At 38.2% G+C, this 23277-nt stretch overlaps 2 protein-coding genes across 3 annotated transcripts; both read left to right on the top strand.

Annotated features, from left to right (window-relative positions):
* Positions 1 to 492: 492 nt before the first annotated feature.
* LOC121793738 (phosphatidylinositol 4-phosphate 5-kinase 5-like) lies at positions 493 to 3661 on the top strand. 2 transcript variants are annotated; one of them, XM_042191774.1, is made up of 8 exons: positions 493 to 1631; positions 1746 to 1913; positions 1998 to 2163; positions 2235 to 2342; positions 2461 to 2654; positions 2731 to 2867; positions 2955 to 3027; positions 3276 to 3661. In XM_042191774.1, exons 1-8 carry the CDS (start codon positions 493 to 495, stop codon positions 3562 to 3564), a joined length of 2274 nt encoding a protein of 757 aa, XP_042047708.1. In that variant the 3' UTR covers positions 3565 to 3661. The 2 variants fall into 2 exon arrangements, with proteins under 2 accessions (XP_042047708.1, XP_042047709.1); XM_042191775.1 differs by having other exon boundaries at positions 2731 to 2828.
* Positions 3662 to 7214: 3553 nt separating this feature from the next.
* LOC121795818 (ferredoxin-dependent glutamate synthase, chloroplastic) lies at positions 7215 to 20794 on the top strand. The gene is made up of 32 exons (XM_042194438.1): positions 7215 to 7804; positions 9225 to 9537; positions 10134 to 10576; positions 10657 to 10788; positions 11185 to 11283; positions 11529 to 11599; positions 12145 to 12241; positions 13059 to 13151; positions 13278 to 13423; positions 13701 to 13860; positions 14366 to 14476; positions 14582 to 14797; positions 15028 to 15185; positions 15690 to 15819; positions 15952 to 16010; positions 16092 to 16197; positions 16279 to 16375; positions 16473 to 16588; positions 16791 to 16988; positions 17235 to 17345; positions 17464 to 17703; positions 17785 to 17883; positions 17977 to 18072; positions 18206 to 18403; positions 18499 to 18702; positions 18791 to 18889; positions 19087 to 19229; positions 19321 to 19414; positions 19522 to 19760; positions 19852 to 19930; positions 20006 to 20089; positions 20282 to 20794. The coding sequence occupies exons 1-32, from the start codon at positions 7520 to 7522 to the stop codon at positions 20441 to 20443; spliced, it is 4878 nt and encodes a 1625-aa protein (XP_042050372.1). The 5' UTR covers positions 7215 to 7519; the 3' UTR covers positions 20444 to 20794.
* The last annotated feature ends 2483 nt before the right edge of the window (positions 20795 to 23277 follow it).

Raw genomic sequence — 23277 nt, forward strand, 5'->3', positions numbered from 1 at the left:
TTAAAAGAGAGTTAGAATACACATTTATATACAACCAACTAAATATTGTGTGTCCTATATTTGGAGAATAGATCCGTCTAAGTCGACAAATGTCTTGTCTGCAGCAGTTTTAGTGGTTGATGAACAAGTCATTTGTTGGGCATCAAATCTGTATTTGTCGAAGCCGATTATTAGATCACATTAGTCCACCCAAATTTCATTTATGGCCATTACATCCAAAACATATGCACAACCATTGGCTACTCTTTCACATTACATGTCAACACGCAGCAACACATATCATTGTGTGAAAAGAATGTCAGACATAAAATTTTCCTTCCCATTTTATCGGGTTTAGGTTGTTTGTCTCCATTTCCCCATTTTCATCGCGTGTCTAAGGAGAAGAGAGAGAATGAAAAATATTGCATTGAATCTTGAATTTGAGATGGATGATTGATTATTGTATGCATGCGATGATGTGCATGAATTAGGAGGGACAAAGGTCGTAGAAGCATGAAGGCATGGGAGGCAACAGTACGGAAGACACAAGCCGCGGCGAAGAAGCGAGCCAACACCATATTTGGAACCTCATACGTAGTGGATACTGATGAAGACGCCTCTGATCAAGAAGAGGAGCTCCACGCACCTGGGGAGGTCTTTCACGCAGAGAGATTCCTCCCCAACGGGGATTACTACACTGGCTATTGGTCTGACACCTTTCCCCATGGACAAGGAAAGTATTGGTGGACTGATGGCTGCATGTACGTTGGGGAATGGTTCAAGGGAAAGAAGATGGGGAAGGGGACTTTTAGCTGGCCATCAGGCGCCATGTATGAAGGGAATTTTAAGAGCGGTTTTATGGATGGCGATGGGATTTATACAGGGGCCATTGGTGGCACCTATAAGGGGTCTTGGGTGATGAATTTGAAGCATGGTTTTGGAATAAAGGAATACCCAAATGGGGATGTGTATGAGGGAGAATGGAGCCGAGGATCACAAGAGGGGCATGGGAAGTATAATTGGAAAATTGGGACTGCATATGTTGGAGAATGGAAAAATGGCAAGATTTGTGGGCATGGCAAAATGAAGTGGCCTAATGGAAATGTGTATGAGGGGTATTGGGAGGAGGGACTGCCTAAGGGAAACGGGACATTTAGATGGGAGGATGGGAGCTCGTATGTGGGAAATTGGAGTAGTGATCCTGAGGAACAGAATGGGACGTACTATCCTTCAGCTGCACATAATGAAGGGGGTGATGATGCACTTGAGTGGGATCCTCAACAACTTTTTAGTGAAGATTTGAAGGAATGCAAGGTATGCCCCACTGAGAAGATACCGATGTGGCCTTCCCAAAAAAAGTTGGCTGTGTGGAGGTCCACAAAGGGTGGGGCGGAGCCGAGTGTGAGGCATAGGAGGATGTCTGTAGATGGACGGATAGATTCTGGGGTGGATCGAGATTTAGGGGGGATACGCTTGTCCGATGGGGCTGCACCCTCGGCTTGGATATCGGGGGGAATGAGGGATGGCGAGGAATCCTCAGCGATGTATCCCGTGCCTATCAAGTTGCCCAAGATTGCTAAGAGGCAAGGGGAGACCATCTCTAAAGGGCATAGAAATTATGACCTAATGCTCAATTTACAGCTTGGAATTAGGTATATGTTTACCTCTCTATCTCTCTCCCTCGGCTTAAATGGCACTAGATGTCATCACAGTTTCTATGTTAACAATTACTGGTGCTTCATCAACTATGTCTTATGTTGCAACAGGCATTCAGTGGGGAGACCAGGACCGCCTCCATCGCTTGATCTGAAGACGTCGGCCTTTGATCCCAAGGAAAAGTTTTGGACAAAGTTCCCTCCAGAAGGTTCCAAGATCACGCCACCACACAATTCATGTGAATTTAAATGGAAAGACTATTGCCCTAAAGTGTTCAGGTAAAAGGTCGAGTTTAATGCTGGCTGGTCTTGAATTCTTGAATTTCAACTTTAGAAATCACTGTCTGTAGCTTGTTATTACAGAACACTGAGGATGTTGTTCAAGGTGGATCCAGCAGATTACATGTTGTCTATTTGTGGCGATGACGCTCTTCGGGAGTTGTCCTCGCCTGGTAAAAGTGGAAGCTTCTTCTACTTAACCAACGACGATCGTTACATGATCAAGACAATGAAGAAAGCAGAAGTAAAAGTGAGCTCCAAGATTGCATAATCATTGCAACACCAACAATATGTTTCTCATCATTTCGTGTCGTGGTTTAGGTGCTTTTAAGGATGCTAAGTGCATATTACAACCACGTTCGTTCATTTGAGAACACCCTTGTCACCAAATACTTTGGTCTGCATTGTGTAAGGCTAAATGGCCAGAAGGTAAGAAGCTCAGTGGTGGAACATCAACATCAACATCAACATCAACTACTGTTGTTGCTAGTTATTCTGCATTCATGTTGTTTCTTGGAATGACTAACATGTGGTAGTTTTGTGTTAGGTTCGTTTCATCATCATGGGGAATCTATTCTGCACCGAGTATCTGATCCATAAAAGATATGACCTGAAAGGTTCCACATTTGGGAGATTGACTGATAAGCCAGAATCAGAAATTGACTCCAATACAACACTCAAAGATCTTGATCTCAACTTTATATTTCGTCTACAAAAGACATGGTATCAAGAATTTAGAAGGTAAAGAAATACTATATATCATCGTACTCGTGTTTCTGTATTCGTATTAATTAGGTTCTACATGTTTCCTGTGTAGACAAGTCGACAAAGACTGCGAGTTTCTTGAACAGGAAAGAATCATGGACTATAGTCTCCTAGTTGGCATTCACTTCACAGAGGCATCAACATCAACTGGTGAGCGCTCTGTCACGCCCTCTTATCAGACGCATATTGGTAAATTACAGTCTTACTCTTATTTTGAATTCTTGTACAACATTAACTCCTAAACAACTCATGCCTTCTCACTTTTCTCTTGAGCAGATAATGGTGGTTCAGAAAGTGATTCAATTCCGAAATTGTCGAATGTAGAACATATGTTTTTAGACCCTGCAGGGTAAGAGAGCCATTTTGACTCTGCGTATTACTACTTTTATATTGGATTGTGAGTGTAAAAAGTTGGTGGAATATGTGGTCCGTATACGATAAAGCAAATGGTTGTATAAATTGTGGACAACCAACCCAAAATGACAAAATGGTTCTTTAAATGGTGGACGGAGGGGAAGGAGTAATTTTTGTGCTAATCTTGAACATTTTACTAAGTAGAACATATGCATGAAAAGTTTAAACACAGTCACATCTCAGGTGGGGTAGCATTAGATTGGGGATCAGTATGCCTGCAAGAGTGGAAAGAACAGTCAGAAGTAATGAGGCAGAGCTTCAGCTAATCGGAGAGCCAACAGGAGAGTATTATGATGTAGTACTATTCTTTGGGATCATAGACATTCTTCAAGACTACGACATCACCAAGAAGCTGGAACACGCGTACAAATCCATCCAGTATGACCCCAACTCCATTTCCGCAGTTGATCCCAAGCAATATGCAAGACGTTTTCGAGACTACATGCTCAAAGCCTTTGCACAAGATACATGAAAGTACATTGTTTTATCTGAGCTTAATGAAGTAGGTACATAAAATGTCAAGTTTCTTTATTCTCTCTACATATATATTCTTTTCTATCTATATGTAATATTCATGCCCAATTTTTTGAAACTGCAAAATAAAAGAAACTTCAATAAATTATGCTTCCAATTCATAGAACCCACTATATTTTACTTTGTGGAGGAAGTCTAGCAAAACACGTGTCACATGTACAATGATAAAAAGAAGGAAAGTGCCTTTAATTGAAAACTGAATATGTCAATGAATACTGATAAAAACAAATATTATGTAACTACGTCGTTTTGTGCTGTGTTTTGGTATTTCACAATCATTACGGATCTAATAATAATCTTAATTGCAGCTTAAGTTGGTATAGTGATCAAAAGTAGCTCTAAATCACATAAAATGTCGGAAATACATCATAAGATAAATAGCTAAAGGAAATGCAATTTCTCCAAGTAAAAAAAATATTATGAAATCATTACTTCAATTTGTAAACATCAACGTCACTACCAACTTGATAAAAAGTCAAAACATTCACCAGCGAATTTTGGTACCTTAGTTTACAAATGAAAACATAAACCATGAAATACCTTATTACTCCATTCGCCTCCCAAAATTAGAATTTTAGAAACGACATGAGTTTTAATATAAAATTCGTAAAATAAGAGAGGGGAAAAGAAAATGTAGTGTAATTAATGTTAGTGAATTGTGGGGTCCATTTCCTAAAATAAAGAATTTCTATTTTTAGAAAACGGACTAAAAATGAAAGAATTTCTATTTTTTGAAAATAGAAGGAGTATAGTTTGTTTATCTATTAAAATCAAAATTCATGGGATATTTCTAATACAAAAGAAATTTCATTTTCTGAAATTTGGTGATAAATGAGTATTTATAGATGATTTGGACGAATTGGGGATATAAAATAAAAATAAATAAAATTTTTTGAAAAAAACAGTCATAAAAAACGGAGAAAATATCCACTAATCTAGACATACAATGTGGCAATATGAGGTGGTATGTCTAATCAATAAAATTTTAACAAGTGGAGAGCTATATATGAAATTAATAAATGCAAATCTAAATCTACTCATAATTCTAAAATATGGAAAACTTTCCCAAATTTTGTTAGCATATACTCCACCTGCCCTACAAAAAGAGTCACTATTTGCAATTTTGGTCCGTCCCACAATAAGAGTCACGCTTTATTTTTATTAAAAATGGTAAGTAGGTCCCACATTCAACTAACTCACTTCACTCACATTTTATTGTAAAATCAATATAAAAAAGTGGGTCTTGTAACACCCGGTGAACCGTACACCAGGTATCACCCTTTCTCTCATCTTTCTTATTCATGTACTACTCAAATATTTTATGAAAATCATGTAAATGGTAGAGCCCATGTAGGGCAGGGTCACATCAAGTAAATCAATTGCATGCACCGACTATCAACATCTCATCTTTTCACACTTTTGTATATGTTTGACTTATGTACATTTTGTTCAATCGCATAATTGGCTCAAATAATGTGTTTGAGCTCGGTGGCTTTCCATGATGGCCCAATCCGAGGGACTAGTACGAGGCTCGGTAGCCTAACACGATGGCACGTTGGCCTAACATGATGGCACTGTGGCCTAGCACGATGGCTCGGTGGCCTTGCACGATGGCTCGGTGGCCTTGCACGATGGCATGGTGGCCTTGCACGATGGCCCGATGGCCTGTCACTATGACTCACGACGGCCTTGCACTATGGCATGATGGTCTTGCACTATGGCGCAGTGGCCTTGCACGATGCCCTTAAGGGACTAGGGACCACTATGGACCGTATTTGGACAACCGAAGGACTCACACCAGAACGATACACACATTGGATCATGTGCGCAGGAGGATGACTATATTTTGTTTAACTCGCTTCTGGCCCGCGCTAGCACAACGATATTCTATGACGGCCGAGCACATCTCTGCCCATGGCCGAGCATTTGGGTATAGCTGGCGCGGTCTGGCTGTGTCCCATTCCTCCTCCCACATAAAAATGTCCTTATGAATCCGACTCGGGCCCTATAGACATCTTTTTTGCAGCGATAAACAAACATTTCCAAATCTTTGCTTTTCACAATTTTTCATATATACTCTTATTTTCTTATCATATTCTTATTGTAAACAACATTGCTAAACTTTATCATGAAGTTTTAAACCTTTCTTTTCTCATTTTTGAAAACTGTTTATTTCTAACACGAAAGAATATATTTTTAACTAGGCCCTTTTTAGGGATATTACAGGTCTCATATTTTACTAACTTTTACAACCCACTATTCTTTACATTTTTTAAAACTCATGTCAATAATAAGAGTGACTCCTATTATGGGACGAAGGAAGTAATTAACAAATTTTAACTTTTAATTTATTTTAATAGCGTGTACATTTTTAGAAACTATGAGTACATTTGTGTAATAGGATTAGTTTAATTGAAAATGATTGATCATCATTATAAAATCACGTAATCATTATTAATTAAATTAAGTCAATTACTATAATACTTCCTATGTCAGTCATTAGGAGTCCCGGTTTACCATTTTAGTCCGTCCTCCATTAGGAGTCCCGATTCACTTTTACTATAAATAGTAGGTACACATCACTTTCCACTAACTTATTCCACTCACGTTCTATTAAAAAACTAATATATAAAAATGAGCTTCATATTCCACTATCTTTTCTCACCCACTTTCATTTACATTTCTTAAAACCGTGTCGAACTCAAATGGGACTCCTAATGGCGGACGAAGGGAGTAACAAATATTCTATTAGTGGTATATTTATTTTAGAGTTTTCATGTACGTGTGTATACATGATAAAAAAAAAACTTCGATTTTTTTTTAAATTACGAGTAATTTTGTGTAATAGAATTAATTTAACTGAAAATAATTCATCATATTATAAAAAACGTAGCCATTAATAATTAAATTAAGTCAACTATCATGAATATATGAATATTTTATTAGTGATATAGTTTATGGAGAAAATATTCACTAGACATACCAACTAATATTGCCATGAGATATGTCTATACTAGTGAATATTTTCTCCATAAAGCGGCCATATTTTGGGAAGCGGAAACTTTTTTTTAATTTTTTTTCAAACTTTCTTTTTGAATTTTATGAATTTTTTTAAAAAATAACTATAACGGTAAAAACGATGCCCGCTTGCGGGGGATGAGTGAGCGTCACATCCAGCCCGCAACGCATCACGTGGGCTGGGCACGTGTGCTCTTGCCGATGAGCGGCGCTCTTAGCTAAGAGTGTGCTCGTGCCACTGATACGAGCACAACAGTGAGCTCGTCACGTGCCGTGCCGACGGCAAGAGTTTAACTTTTCCAGGTATAGTTGTGCACTACATTTGAAATTAAATTTAAATTCATTAGTTAATTTTTGGAACAACAACGCGTTTGAAGACGAAAGTTACATTAACTGTATTCACAATGCGTTTAAGCATGCGCAAAAGTACGAAAGTGGCACGTGATTGGGCATATACAGTGGTGTCCTTAATGCATCCGCTAAGTATAACCATGTGGATGCATTTGGCAATTGAAGAAGCTCAAGAGGTTACCAAAGGGAGCTCTCTACACCTTAAAAAATTGAAGAAGACGACCTTTGGGCATAGCATAAGGTCAACATCCAATCAGTATCAGTCACACTATAGATTAACTAACACGAATCGAACACCAACAAAAACATCATCAAAAACACTCACCAAGAATTGAAATTGGAGGCGGGTGGCTCCCGACGTTCCATTCTTTTTATCTCCAAATCCACAATTTCCCATTTCCACACATTCACCACACTCCACAAACACCAACCATCATCATCCCCTATCTCCATTCTCCTCTCCCAAACACACACACAATCTCCACTCACTAATTGCGTGTGTGTGTGTGAGTAGTTGATGAGAGATGTCTCTGCACTCTGCCGGCCAAGTAGTGCAGTCGGTGAAGCTCTTCAGCATCACCGACAATTGTAGAAAAGACTTGGTCTTTGTCGATTTCTTGGGCTTGTGCGGTGCCAAGAAAAATGTGGGTCGTCGGAGAGCGGGCGTTGGAGTAAATAGTCGCAGCTCTCAAAGGAATCATCTTCGCGGCTTGGCGGGGAAAACCTGGGGTTCATCCATTAAGTCGGTTCTTGATCTCGAACGCGTTAAACCCGACTCACCGAAAAGCTCTTCTGATCCCAAGCCGAAGGTCTGAGGCGGTGACTTTCTTGTTTGATTTATTGCAAAGATTGGATTTTGATTGCATGATTATTCAGCTGCCACCCTTCAAATTTATCAAATATGTCCCCTGCTGCAAGCTTTTATGCACTTGTATGCTTTTTTTATGTCTTTATGGTGTGAACTGTTTGACTCACTTTTTGTGCTTTTGTGGTCCTGTGGATATACTCTGAGAATGGTCTTTTTGGTTCACTCTACATGAGTAACTGGGATGCTCTAACGTTGACTGCCTCAGTGATTCAGCTCATTCTTGAGTTCCATTTGCCATTCTAGTACGTGGTTCACACGCAGGGATGTGTTTGGACATCACATCAGGATATGTACTTGTGCTTCATATTGGATGCGTTTTCAATCAACATAGATGATACAAGCTTCCACAATGATTTGGTGTCAGAATGATTAAGATCATATTCTTAGGTCCATGGCTGAAGAGATTGGTGTCATTCGGTTTTTCGCTAGTTATTACTTATAAGACCAATCACGTATTGCTGTTGAGGAATGTTAACAGTACTTAGAAGAGGCTATCCTACAGCATGGGGCGAGGTCCTGTGTGCTGGCATTGCAATTAAGTAATCTTTAGGTTAGGCTTTAGGTTGTGTAGATTGATTTCTCAATGACTGATTCTGCGTCAGGGCTCATTATTTGTGTGTTTGACTTCAGAGTTTAGAGATAAACTACTCTCAAGGATTGTGGTGTCAGAAAATTTTGACCTAAAGAAGTAAGTAGTGGAAAATATAAACTTGTGAAACCAAGGAAAAGCTCATTTGAAAGGGTCTAGAATTGGTTTACAAATTCACAGTAGAGGGTAAATAAGTCAATTGTTTCAGCATTCATTTTGTCCTTGTTAAGGTGCTTATGTAGCTATATGTAATTGGTCTCCCGTCTCTGAAGTAACCTTTTCTCTCAGTTTTTCTCCTTTTTCTTAACCTGTATGATTGCTTCTTAAGCAGTTGATCTGTGTGAATATATCAAAGTATGACCAAATGAGTGATCCTCTATCTTTCTATACATGTGTGTGTTGATTACCACTTACCATCGCCTAATTCATCTATTTTTTTTTCGTCGGAAGTTTCATAACCAGCTTCTTCTGATCTTGAGAGTTTTTCAAGAGTGTGGAGTATGTAATTGTCTTGCTTTTCTCCTATATGGTTTGGAAGCATGTGTTAGTAAATGATGTCAAAACAAATAAAATAATAATTTAAGAGAGGCTCGGCTATCAAACAGTAAAAGTTTCATCATTTCATATTAATCAGGAAATGTCCAATAAAAAGTTTAGCGATGCAGGAAACCTCTCCAGACCTGTAATTATGATCCTTCCTAATGTGTTTCAAGTGCTTTTAATACTGTCTTTTCATCTGTTTAATGTTTTCTATGCAATTTATACATCTCAGGTTGCAAACTTGGAAGATATATTGGCTGAAAAGGGGGAATGTGGAGTTGGGTTTATTGCCAATTTGGACAACAAATCATCATATGGAATTGTCAAGGACGCTCTTACAGCTCTTGGGTGCATGGAACATCGTGGAGGGTGTGGAGCAGATAATGATTCAGGGGATGGTTCCGGTATTATGACCTCAATTCCCTGGGACCTTCTCAACAATTGGGCCAACGAACAAGGGACTGCTTCCTTTGATCAGTTGCACACTGGTGTTGGGATGTTGTTTCTTCCGAAGGATGAAGATCTCATGAAACAGGCCAAAACAGGTTAGTCAAGTGGCAGGGTATACATGATTTCAAGTCTATTGATGCATCTTCGACAAGTTTTAGTTTCCTGACAATCTAAAATGTTCATATCAAAATCATAAAGGTATGATAATGCAGGAAGGAACTAATAAAGTTGGGAGTAGTTGTTTACAGAATAAAATTAAGCTCCTAGTATTCTATTTTTTCAATTAAAAGGGTTTTTTGTTAATATTTAGTTATGTTCTGGTACATTCTCTGTCTTAATGATTAGCTTGATCTGGATTTAGATTGCACATGTTCCTGCCCCATCATAAGAACTTTAATCCGCAAAGTTAAATAAAACATGTGGCTGGTGAGGTTAGTAAATTATCTTTTAATGTCCGCAATAAGATACTAATGTATGATTATGATCCACCTGACACATTTCAAGTTGTTTGTCCAATAGTTCTTGAATATATGGTATTTATTTGAGATGGACTAATATATGGTCTCCTCGATCTCGAGATTTATATCCTAAAGTAGTGACTATTCAACTGTAATCCTTATGATTTTCTTTTCTTTTTAAAAACTTTTTAATTGCTTTATGCATTCTCTTGACATGTTATCTGCTTATGCAGCAATCTTGAAAATATTTGAACAAGAGGGTCTTGAAGTGCTTGGCTGGAGGCCAGTACCTGTAGATGTGTCTGTGGTTGGTTACTATGCAAGAGAAGCTATGCCAAACATACAGCAAGTCTTTGTTCAAATTCCGAAGGAAGAAAATATAGATGACATTGAAAGAGAACTTTTTATCTGTCGGAAGTTGATCGAAAGATTAGCCAGCTCTGAAACATGGGGAAATGAGCTGTACTTTTGCTCATTATCGAATCAAACTATAGTTTACAAGGGAATGCTGCGATCTGAGGTTCTTGGTCGCTTTTATTATGATCTACAGAACAACCTATACAAAACTCCTTTTGCTATATATCATCGTAGGTACAGTACAAATACTAGTCCTAGATGGCCTCTAGCTCAACCAATGAGGTTCCTTGGTCATAATGGAGAGATCAACACGATACAGGTTATGGATTCAGTTGATGTTGTTTTCTTAGCCATGGCTACCTGGTAGTTCAGCATACTAAAGCTAAAATAATCTTGCAGGGTAATTTGAACTGGATGCAGTCTCGGGAGACTTCACTTAAATCACCAGTTTGGCGCGGTCGTGAAAGTGAACTCCGCCCTTTTGGAAACTCAAAAGCATCAGACTCTGCAAACCTTGACAGTGCGGCAGAAGTATAGCCACCTGCTTATAATGCTCTATGTGCTTTGGATGGAATGAATTGTGAAATTATGAATAAGCAAATAATGGAAGGAAAGAGTCTATTGGAGACAGTTTCATTTCATTAGAAGATGCAGCATTTCATTGTGAAGTGTTAACTGATTGATTATCTTAAGATATGGTCAATGATGTTGTTGGTTTTAAATGAAGGCATTGAGATTTTTTTTCTTCTGATCTATATTGATGCACTGACATTGATTTGTCTCTGAAATCAGAAATTCTCTTCCAGCATCCACCAATCATATCTAGAACAATGCTCTTTGCATACGTTTGGCACTGGAAACAAGTGCTTTTTGCTTGTGCCTTTTCATTTTTCATATTTTAATGTTTCTACTCTACGTTTTGTATAGTTGTTGATAAGAAGTGGACGCGCTCCTGAGGAAGCCCTGATGCTCCTCGTTCCTGAAGCATACAAAAACCATCCAACTCTGTCGATCAAATATCCTGAGGTATCATGTTTCTTTGACAAATTTATATGCGCTGTTCAGTTCTGATACCAGTAATTCCCCCCACAATAGTTTTTTTTCCATTGCTGATAAAAACCCATCCCTCTAATAATCGAATAACTGAATTAATAGTCTTCAAAATGGTACTCACCTAACCAACAATAATGCTATTTCAAGCTCTGCAGTGTGCCTGTTGTGACTTCAACATGTAAGTACTGGTAGATGTAACTTGTTATTGTTTGCTCCAGGCTATTGATTTTTATGATTACTACAAGGGTCAAATGGAGGCTTGGGATGGACCTGCTTTACTCTTATTCAGGTGAACTTTCCCAAAAAGTAGGTTTTGTTTTTTTGACATTTATGGATGAGTTTTTGTGTTAAAATTGTACTCCCTCCGTCCCATAGTAGATGTCACACTTTCCTTTTTAGTCTGTCCCACAAAAGATGCCACATTTCCTTTTATGGAAAAGCCTCTCTCTCACATTAATATAAATATACTATTTTCTCTCTCCATTTAACACACAAAACAACATCTCCTAAAATCTTGTGCCATTCCCCAAGTGTGCCATCTACTATGGGACGGAGGGAGTAATTCAGTATTCTAAAATAGTAAAATGGATCTTCTGATTCCATCATATCCATACCGTATTGTCCATTCCATATTTCTGAAAATATCAACTTTTTGTTAGACCTTTGTTTTACATATAAAGTGGCTGCACTATGGATTTGCTATATATTTTCCATCATGTGGTTTTAAATACAGATCTAAATACTGATTTAATAATTTGTGGCTTTTCTTTGAGTGACTGGTTGAGTATCTGTTGTGACGCTTTAATTTCTATCTTTTATCTGGATGTATTCCAGTGACGGGAAAACAGTCGGAGCTTGTCTTGACCGAAATGGACTTCGCCCTGCTAGATATTGGCGGACGGTAGACAATGTTGTCTATGTGGCATCTGAGGTTTGCTTGCTCTTCATTCTGTTTACTGGTCTGTTTGAGGACATACGCATAATTGGATGGTGAACTCCATTCATGTTATTGAGACCATGGAAACATTTGATAGGCATTTGTGGTAGTTTGATTAATGAAACATACTGCTGAAGATTTCCTAAGGTGAAACGCTTCTTACTTAGTTGTGCTGGCAGAGATTAATTTAATGCTGCTTTTAGAGTTTAAGTAAATAATATGAATAACATAAATTCTTAGAACTTCAAAGTGAGAGAGGTTGGCTGTGAGCTAATATTGTTTGCTGTATTCTCTCCCCTCAAGAAAGGCATTTTGATCACTACATCACCCTGCATTTCACTATAAAGTTCAAATGCCTGGTGGAAATACTACTACTAGCTATATGAATTAAGATATCTTTCCCAGCCCGACAGTATGTGTGGATTTTTATTATGAAATTCTCCCTAGAAAAAAGAGGGTCTGTCATTTTCAAATTTGCTAAAAATTGAGAAAACACTGTATAAAAAGCCCAGTTTGACTTTCTTAGCCGATCAGTTGCTACAGCTATCTCGTTTATTTCGAACTAAGTGGTGGTCAATGAGGCATTAACTAGTTTTCTTCAAAAAAGTATCTTGTACTCATGTAGATCTTATTGGTAAATAGAAAAATAGTGAGACTTATAATTTCTTTAACCAATACGTCTTGAATTTTAAAATTGATACTGCTTTTAAACTGTCAAAGGTTTTGCATTTTCTGATTTATATTAAATATAGTACTTACCTTAACAATCACAAGGACCCAAATTGATTACATTTTCTTCCCAATTTTCAAGGTGGGTGTTTTACCAACGGATGACTCGAAAGTTGTAATGAAAGGGCGTTTGGGCCCGGGAATGATGATTTCTGTCGACCTAACTAGTGGACAGGTACGTAGTATGTGATCTTAGTATGGATAAAACTGTTACCCTACTAAAATCAGTTTTGTAGATGCCACAAGTAAACAAAATTATGTCTCTTTGCTAATATACCTGCATACAATTTCTTGTGCATAGGTATTTGAAAATACTGAGGTTAAAAAGCGAATTGCACTATCTAATCCCTATGGGAAATGGGTGAAGGAAAATCTCCGTCCTTTGAAGGCTGAACAATTTTTGTCTACAACTGTCTTGGACAATGAAACAATTTTAAGGCGCCAACAGTAAGTTACTGGAGACTTATCCTTTCTTTTATGTTTTATTAGCCTGAAACTACAGTGTTGCTTGTTTTGGAACTAATTGGAAAGGTAGTCTGGAGAGGAGAGATTATAGTTCATTGCTTAGCCCATTCTTCCGCATGTATGCTTCTTCACTGACTGAAGTGGAGAAATTATTTTGACAAGTTAAAGACATTTCTTCAAAAATATGACATTCTTTGGATCAAAGTTACTTAGAGGTTGATTATAGAAACTATGCTGACTGCCCTATCTGTTGTACCAGGGCATACGGATATTCTAGTGAAGACGTCCAGATGGTGATTGAATCTATGGCCTCCCAAGGGAAGGAGCCTACTTTCTGTATGGGGGATGATATCCCTTTGGCAGTGTTATCCACAAGGCCTCACATGTTGTTCGATTATTTCAAGCAACGATTTGCTCAGGTCTGTAAGTTTTATTATTATTAGCACTTAACTAATACTCCCTCTGTCCCAATAAATATGAAACATTTACTTTTCGGCACAGGATTTTATGTAGTGTTGTTTCGTGAGTTAAGCGTAGAGAGAACAAAGTAAGAGAGGGAAAAAGTAGAGATGATGCTGATTCTATTTTAGGAAACGTTTCATTTTTAGTGGGACAATCCAAAAAGGAAAACGTTACATTTTTAATGGGATAGTGAGAGTATAATATTTTTACGTAGACGTGATAATGTATGATGTAGCATGAAATATATATATCTTAGTAAGTACTCCTACATGATATGGTAATGGCGCTGTCTGTTCCAATACTTCAATATGTTCTTATATGGTGGTCTTTTTATATTGTACTGTTATTTTTGTATTGCGGATATTATTCAGACTTCAAACATGAATTACCTTCTAGACCTTTTCTTACAGTATTGTAAAGCTGATTCAATTCACAAAATGTTCTCATATATTGATGAACCAGGTTACCAATCCTGCTATAGATCCTCTCAGAGAAGGACTAGTCATGTCTCTTGAAGTCAACCTTGGGAAGCGAGGCAACATACTAGAAGTTGGCCCAGAAAACGTTTCTCAGGTAAAACATTTCTTTGATTTTCATGACGACTGGGAAAGGAAGTGCCACACAATTCTTCCATGCATTACTTTACTCACAGTAGTACATTCTGCTTCTTTCAATTAGGTCATGTTGTCAAACCCTGTACTTAATGAAGGGGAGCTGGAGTCTTTACTGAAAGATCCACTCTTGAAAGCCCAAGTTTTACCCACATATTTTGACATAAGGAGAGGAGTCGAAGGTTCGCTAGAGAAAACACTGAACAAGCTCTGTGAAGCTGCTGATGAAGCTGTTAGAAATGGTTCCCAGCTCCTTGTTCTCTCTGACAGGTTTGATGAGCTGGTAAGATTTTTGTTCATGTACATTACATTCGTCATTTTTGTCGCCGTCATTATTATTATTATTATTATTATTATTATTATTATTATTATTATTATTATTATTATTATTATTATTATTATTATTATTATTATTATTTCTTAATTTCTTGTGCACATAATGGCTTTGCCTTTCTGCTAGTATATCATTTTTGTGATTGAGTATTCATCCAAACAACTGATTGCTTCCATCAGGAGGCAACTAGGCCAGCCATCCCGATACTTCTAGCCGTGGGTGCTGTTCACCAGCATCTGATTCAGAATGGACTGCGAATGCAAGCTTCCATTGTTGCTGATACAGCTCAGTGCTTCAGTACTCATCAATTTGCCTGTCTAATTGGATATGGCGCGAGGTATATCTTATTTTCTAATTTATTTATGCATTTATGTGCATGGACTGTTTGATATACGTGAGGTTAGTGTTAACATTTCACTCGATCAGATACACATGATATGGTGAAATATTTATTTATCGACTATAGATTAAACATATTCTTGATTTTGGCATTATTATGAAATTTATAATTCCAGCTTTAAAAATGATTCCATAAAATAAACTAAAATGTTTCAACTAATTAGGCTCATGACATATGCGGGGCAAAAGACAGCGACCTCTGAGGCATTAAATTGTCAACAGAGATATTCTGGTTCCTTCACATGTCTCCTTATGTAAAGGAAGCATATGAGGATTTACTCACTTTCAACCTTCTAAAACAATCAATCCTACGATCCTATCTCAAATTGGATTTAGTATATTATGAAAACTAAAATGCTAGTTGCTGCTTCTGATTTACCCTAATGTGCTGCATTATATATTTTGATTAGTTCTCACATACCAATTTGATGGCTTTTACTAGTGCTATTTGCCCATACCTGGCACTGGAGACATGTCGTCAGTGGCGGTTGAGCACTAAAACTGTGAACCTGATGCGCACTGGAAAAATGCCTACTGTTACAATTGAACAGGCTCAGAAGAACTTTTGCAAGGTTTATATCCTACTATTTATGCATCTTTTCTGCATGTAGTTGGATTACAATTGTCTGTACTAAACTTGAATGCTTATAATATATACTTGGTTGGGTATGGTAAGCAATAAGTGTTTCTTATTTCTATTTCAGGCGGTTAGATCTGGCCTTCTGAAAATTCTCTCAAAAATGGGCATCTCATTGCTCTCCAGGTATTTAAACTCTTAGTTATAGTATTCTTCGGTATGGCTATGGAAATTATTTTTTTTCATTCTACTTTTACTTGTCTGTAGTTACTGTGGCGCACAAATATTTGAAGTTTATGGACTGGGCCAAGAAATAATTGACATTGCTTTTACTGGGAGTGTGTCGAAAATTGGTGGATTAACACTAGATGAGGTAATAAACTAGTTCGAAGAAGCATTTGAGTTTTTGTTGCTTTTCTTGTATTGATAAGTGAACTACAAACTTTTTTTGCAGTTAGCACGAGAGACATTGTCATTCTGGGTTAAGGCTTTCTCCCAAGACACTGCTAAAAGACTTGAGAATTTTGGGTTCATACAGTTTAGGCCCGGAGGTACTTTTTAAAGTTCCATATTGATCATCCCCTCAAGCTACTCAATCCTTTTACGGTTGCATCACAAGTGCTAAATCCTCATATTCCTACATAATAGGAGAATATCATGGAAACAATCCAGAGATGTCAAAGCTTCTTCACAAAGCCGTACGACAAAAAAGTGAAACTGCATATTCAATTTATCAGCAGCATTTGGCCACCCGACCAGTGAATGTGAGTCACTTTTTGTGTGGTTCCTTACCTTTTTCATCTATTTTCTAATCTTGGTATTCGAGAGTGCCCTTTCTGTTTCGGTGGGGCTTGATCGTGAGTTATTTCAAATTAATATTCATTGGAAAATCTGATATGTGGGAAGTTGATACCTTCACATTTAGAATTCACCATCATTGACCGAATTTATGCTTACTGATGGCAGGTTCTCAGGGATCTCTTTGAACTTAAAAGTGACCGGTCTCCAATTCCACTTGGAAAGGTTGAGCCCGCTACCTCTATTGTTCAGAGGTTTTGTACCGGTGGCATGTCACTTGGTGCAATATCCAGAGAAACTCATGAGGCGATTGCCATTGCAATGAACAGATTAGGCGGAAAATCTAATTCTGGAGAAGGGGGAGAGGTAATTAACCTTATCATTGTGTAATCTTATATGTTGTGGTCAGAGCATCCAGAATTGAGCTTCATGATTAGTTGTGGGAGAAAATATTTGGTTCACATAGAGGTATACAGACTTCTAATAATGTTTGGTGATAGTGAAGGCACCCAATGAAATGATTTCTGGAAAATATAGGTCATATTTTACTCACGGTAATTCACACAATATTTTATTTAACACTTCGTGACACAAGGGTTGACGTTCATCTAGGATCCAATTCGGTGGACTCCGCTTACAGATGTCGTTGATGGGTACTCTCCAACATTACCTCACCTTAAAGGTCTTCAAAATGGTGATACTGCTACTAGTGCCATAAAGCAGGTCTGAATACCCTGAGTGTTGTTTTTTATTTTCATTTTTTTTCTTTTATTGAAATGCTCATCTACATGCATACAATATATACTTTTGCTCCACTAACAAAACTAATGTGATGTTTCAGGTCGCTTCAGGGCGTTTTGGAGTCACCCCAACTTTCTTGGCTAATGCTGACCAACTAGAAATCAAAATCGCGCAAGGTGCAAAACCAGGAGAAGGTGGCCAACTGCCAGGGAAGAAAGTCAGTGCTTATATTGCAAGATTAAGGAACTCGAAGCCAGGTGTACCACTCATATCTCCACCTCCTCATCACGACATTTACTCTATTGAGGATCTTGCCCAATTGATTTATGACCTTCACCAGGTGAGCTGACGAATACATTGTTATGCATGTGTAATTGATTTAATCTGGGACAATCAGATGGTAAGAATATTTAATTAACAGGTCAACCCCAGAGCTAAAGTATCGGTAAAACTAGTTGCAGAAGCTGGCATTGGTACAGTGGCTTCTGGAGTTGCCAAGGGTAATGCTGACATTATACAGGTAAAGCATCATTTACTTGGGTCAACAATCATTGTTTTTCTATGTTGAAATTCTTAGATAGTTAGTTAATTCTTCTTTCGTCGCTGTTTGTAGATATCAGGACATGATGGAGGAACTGGTGCTAGCCCAGTAAGCTCTATTAAGCATGCTGGTGGTCCTTGGGAACTTGGGCTTACAGAAACACATCAGGTTTTTTTTCTTATTTCTTTCGGGATATGAATCTCTTATTTTGTGCGTTCTTTCTATGAAATTTGTTTACTTACAATGTTTCTTGTCCTAATCCATGGTGCGTCCGGTGGTCTGGTTTGTCCGGTTAATATAGACACTCATTTCAAATGGGCTTAGAGAAAGGGTCATTCTCAGAGTCGATGGTGGGTTCAAGAGTGGATTTGATGTTCTCATGGCTGCAATAATGGGTGCTGATGAGTACGGATTTGGTTCTATTGCCATGATTGCTACTGGTTGTGTCATGGCTCGTATATGCCACACTAATAACTGTCCTGTTGGTGTAGCCAGTCAGGTAACGATTCATTAATAATGCTATCCTTTTCATTTGAATTTCTTCTTCACAGCATTTGGCTGGGTTCAACAATCTCTCCAACTGATTTTCTGCAGAGGGAAGAGCTAAGAGCTCGTTTTCCCGGTGTACCTGCTGACCTCGTCAACTATTTCTTATATGTCGCGGAAGAGTTGAGAGGTGTGCTGGCCCAACTTGGCTATGAGAAACTCGACGACATAATTGGTCACACCGAGCTACTTGGACCTCGAGATATTTCATTAGTGAAGACCCAACATCTAGACCTTAATTATATTCTCTCTGTAAGTATACAAGAAGATATTGTTCTGATGCATTGCCCATAATATAAAATGTTGGTTATTGTAAATAATTTACACATTTGCATCTCAGAATGTCGGATTACCAAAATTAAGCAGCACTCAAATAAGGAACCAGGAAGTGCATAGTAACGGGCCTGTTCTGGATGATACGTTGCTTGCAGACGAAGAGGTAATACTTTGTAATTCAGACATACACATTATTGGCACTCCTTCCCTACCTACTATTTTGTATGTGCTCTTCAAATCTTCAGATTTACAAGTTTATTTTATAAAACTGATAACATTCTCTGCTAGATTTAATTGCCTGCTTTGCTTGAAACTATACCATTCTGCTGTCTTATTATCTTCTTGTTTCTTCTGATACAGATAGCCAAGGCTATTGAGAATGAAACAGTTGTGAATAAGACTGTACAAATATACAACGTGGACAGGGCAGTTTGTGGCCGAGTTGCTGGTGTAATTGCAAAGAAATATGGAGACACCGGGTTTGCTGGTCAAGTGAACATAACGTAAGAAAGATCACTTTTTTTTAGAATATAACGTGCTATCAACTGTCACTATCCAATAACTTATTATGTTTCTCTGTTATCTTTTTCTCAGGTTTGTAGGGAGTGCAGGTCAGTCGTTTGGTTGCTTTTTAACACCCGGCATGAACATCCGTTTAGTAGGAGAAGCTAACGACTATGTTGGAAAGGTATGTGGATCGGTAATCTCAGCTCTAAATGCTACTACAGACTTGCCTTCCGTTGTTTTTTATAATTTCATGATAGTATCCGCTTCTAACATGCTGTGTTTGTTAAGGGTATGGCTGGAGGCGAACTCGTAGTTGTGCCTGTCGAAAATCCCGGATTTACCCCCGAGGACGCCACTATAGTTGGAAACACCTGCTTATACGGAGCAACTGGTGGCCAAGTCTTTGTTAATGGGAAAGGTGGCGAGCGTTTTGCTGTCCGGAACTCACTAGCTGAAGCAGTCGTGGAAGGAACCGGAGATCACTGCCTCGAGTATATGACTGGTGGTTGTGTCGTCATCCTAGGAAAGTGAGTATCGGGTTACGTCCCACATTATGTCTGAAAATGAGCCTACAACTGTCTGTAGTAGTATTCACCTTTGTTGTCTTGCTCTCACCAGGGTTGGAAGAAACGTAGCTGCCGGCATGACCGGAGGTTTGGCCTACATTCTTGACGAGGACGACACCCTTATCCCCAAGGTTGGTATGGTTCAACATTTGTGCCCGTTGGTAGTCTTAAATCCCCTTACTAATACAACGTGACCATGTCAACAGGTGAACAAGGAAATCGTCAAGATCCAGAGAGTCGTTGCTCCAGTCGGACAGATGCAACTCAAGAGCCTCATCGAAGCCCATGTCGTAAGTAGATGATTTATTGTGTTATAGTAAAATCTTCCAACACTAAGGTTGTGAGCTTCCATTAATAGTAAATGGCCACATTTTTGCGTTTATAAATAAACAACATAGTACATGTTTGGTAGGAAAGATAACTCATCTATATTTGGAATTCTACGACCAGCGTGGTAAAATGGCCTCATTTTTTTTGTGTAGGAAAAAACTGGTAGCGGCAAAGGGTCTCAAATTCTGAAAGAATGGGACAAATATTTGCCACTGTTTTGGCAACTGGTTCCTCCAAGTGAAGAAGACACTCCAGAAGCATGTGCAGAATTCGATCAGACGACTGCGGGCAGTGTCACTCTGCAGTCAGCATAGGATCGGCCACCCTCTCAACGCGACGGCTTATGATTGAACAAAGCAACCAACCAATCCTAATCCTAGGATATAAGCAGTTTGTTTGTACAGTGTTTCTGTAGAAATTTGAGATTCATATAGATTCTCTTTCTAGAATGAGATCTTGTTTTTAAAGATCAAACACACTACAGAATTTGGAAATCAGATTTGAATTCCCCATCAAATCGGGAGATAAAAACAGGATGCTTTTGCTTGATGATTGGCACTTGTTCAAATCTATGTTGGGAGCAATAAACTTCTGTATATGTATGTACTATATCAATGTAATTGTACATGCAAGTGAAAAATACTCCATAATTTATCTTTTTGTTACTTTGATCCTGATTATTATTGTCAGTATTATATGAGGTGTCACATATAAATAAGCTTAAATTCTTAGCATTTTAATAATCATGTTACTAGAATTATCTTAATTTAGTCCCACACTATTCCTATTATTTAACTATCAAAATTCTAATATTAATTTACTTAACCAAACAACATACAGTCCAATTTTAATTTAGCTTTAGATAAATTTTATCTTAGCTTGTCCCATACTATTCCTATTATTTAACTATCAAACCAAATTCTACCACCTTAGTGAAAATTAGGGATGTCAATGCAGCCCGCAACCCGTGGGTTAACCCGAATAGCCCATCAAATTTATAGGGTTTGGGTTGGAAATTTCTAGCCCGATAAAATTGCAACCCGTTAGGGTCAGACCCAAAAACCCGATAAAACTTCTATTTTTCTATTTGTTTGATTCCTAATTCAACAATTCATTGATTATTTTTATAATATGAATAACTAAAAACAACTTTCAATTTTATATTAAATATATAAATTATATATTAAATTTTTATTAATATAATAATAGATAAATACAAACTTCAAATTCACTACAAAAATATTTAAATTCTAAAACATGGTTTAAAATTTCTCAAAATATATTTATGTTTCGTTTTGCATAAATCTCAAATACTAATTATGTTTGAGTTTAAGCATATATCTCAAATCTATCATAACTAAATGTTTTACATTTTATAAATATAACTAATTTTTATCATTATTTATTGAATTGATCGCAAGATAACTCGTTGGGCCAGCCTGAAACCCGAGCTTTTAGCGTTCGAGTTGAGCTTTTGTAACCCGGAAAAAATACAACCCGATTAGTCTGCACTCGATTGACCCGCAACCCGAGTAGAGCTGGCTAAAACCCGCTGGGCCGATCCGATTGACATCTCTGTACTGAAAATAATGAAATCTCAAATTAGAAATAGAATGTCATGAGACCTTACATATTTTTCTTAAAAATGAAGTTAGTGTTAGTGTGTAAGTGTTTAGTTCGAATATAACTTGAAAGAGAAGCAATTTTATCGAGATTTCCAACCTAATAAGTATGTGTGACCGTACAGTTGCTAATGAAGCCGTACAGGTGGGGTCTATGCATCTCCACTTGACCACCTAAATTAATTACAAATGGATAATAGTAATATTTCAAATCAAAGCGCCGCCGTTAAACCACCTGCCAGCGCCGGTGAAGTCCAAGTACTGTGAATCTAGCCCACAGATAACCTCTGTTTTTTTAATTCGTTTATTTATACTTTTGAATTCCATATCGAGTGTGGCCACCACGTGCGTGTTGGCACAATTACTAGTTATTATGACTTGTGTTACAACTCTTTTTTTTTAAATTTTCTCATGTGGTTTAAGTTTGTTACATCCAACCGAAAATTGATTTGGAGTATTTTATAAGTTCTTATAATCATCATTGATGGGGTACGAACTAAACAAGCCCAACAGCAGTGACGGCCCATCAGCCCAAAGCCCAAGGAAGAGTATGAGTTCGGCATTACCAAAGAGTTCGGAGGAGTTCGGCATTACCAAAGAGTTCGGCCTCAGCCTACAGCTCGGTAAAAGCCAACCAATCAAGCTCTGCTCTCAGGTCGGCATCAAGCTCTACTCTCAGATCGGCAACCAAAGCAGTTCGGTCTCAGTATTCGACCGAACAAGGAGTTAGTGGACCCATGCAGGATTTCCACAACTTCCAACACACCCACTACCACGTGGCGTCAACTCAGGCCACGATCTTAGGCCATGACCTACACGACCTCCACGACCTAGAGTGATGATGTAAGCCACGATCTTAGTTCAATGTATAAATAGAACTTAGATCTGATAGAAAAGAGTTAGAATCTCTCTAGAGAAATAATCATATAGCAAGTCTGTGTTGTAAGCTGTAATTCGCAGATCAAGCAATACAAACCTGCCCCCATTTCTCCCCGTGGACGTAGATTTACCTCAGTAAATCGAACCACGTAAAATTCTCTGTGTCGTAATTTATTTTTACGAGCATTTATCATCATCAAAAATTCGCGGAATCATCACTGGCGCCGTCTGTGGGAAACAGAGAACAAAATTTGTGATAAAGCGAATTTTTGATCCATTTTTTCCACCCAAAAAATGCATACCAGATCGCAGAGTACCCGTATTCCTGCCCGTGAGAACCAGGAGGAAGCCAATCCATCCCATAGGTCGGGAAAACAGCCTAGGGATAAATCCACCACCAGTTCTCATGGTGGAGGAACAAGCCGCTCCAAAAGCCGTCACACCGAGTCTTCCCAGCAGCCCGATTTGAACGAGGCTGTCAAGCTGTTTTTGGCGGAAAAGCAGGAGGAATTCTTAACCTTCCTGCAAAAAAGCCAAAAGCAGCCGGGGACAAAAACGGCGGATTCTCCCTCTCCCTCCATACGAGACAGTCACTACCGCAGTAGTGTCATGTCTTCCAGAAGAAAGAATCCTCGGTACCGGAATCA

This window comes from Salvia splendens, chromosome 3 (assembly GCF_004379255.2).
Source record: "Salvia splendens isolate huo1 chromosome 3, SspV2, whole genome shotgun sequence".
Taxonomy (NCBI): Eukaryota; Viridiplantae; Streptophyta; class Magnoliopsida; order Lamiales; family Lamiaceae; genus Salvia; species Salvia splendens.

What these genes read in the sequence shown, in the direction of transcription:
- LOC121795818 (XM_042194438.1), top strand. Translation starts at nt 7,520, where the DNA reads ATGTCTCTGCACTCTGCCGGCCAAGTAGTGCAGTCGGTGAAGCTCTTC. An exon ending in TGGCCACCCGACCAGTGAAT is followed by an intron (nt 16,589 to 16,790) that starts GTGAGTCACTTT and finishes TACTGATGGCAG; the next exon opens with GTTCTCAGGGATCTCTTTGA. An exon ending in GGCTTACAGAAACACATCAG is followed by an intron (nt 18,073 to 18,205) that starts GTTTTTTTTCTT and finishes CGGTTAATATAG; the next exon opens with ACACTCATTTCAAATGGGCT.
- LOC121793738 (XM_042191774.1), top strand. Translation starts at nt 493, where the DNA reads ATGAAGGCATGGGAGGCAACAGTACGGAAGACACAAGCCGCGGCGAAG. An exon ending in TGGTATCAAGAATTTAGAAG is followed by an intron (nt 2,655 to 2,730) that starts GTAAAGAAATAC and finishes TTTCCTGTGTAG; the next exon opens with ACAAGTCGACAAAGACTGCG. An exon ending in ATGTTTTTAGACCCTGCAGG is followed by an intron (nt 3,028 to 3,275) that starts GTAAGAGAGCCA and finishes GTCACATCTCAG; the next exon opens with GTGGGGTAGCATTAGATTGG.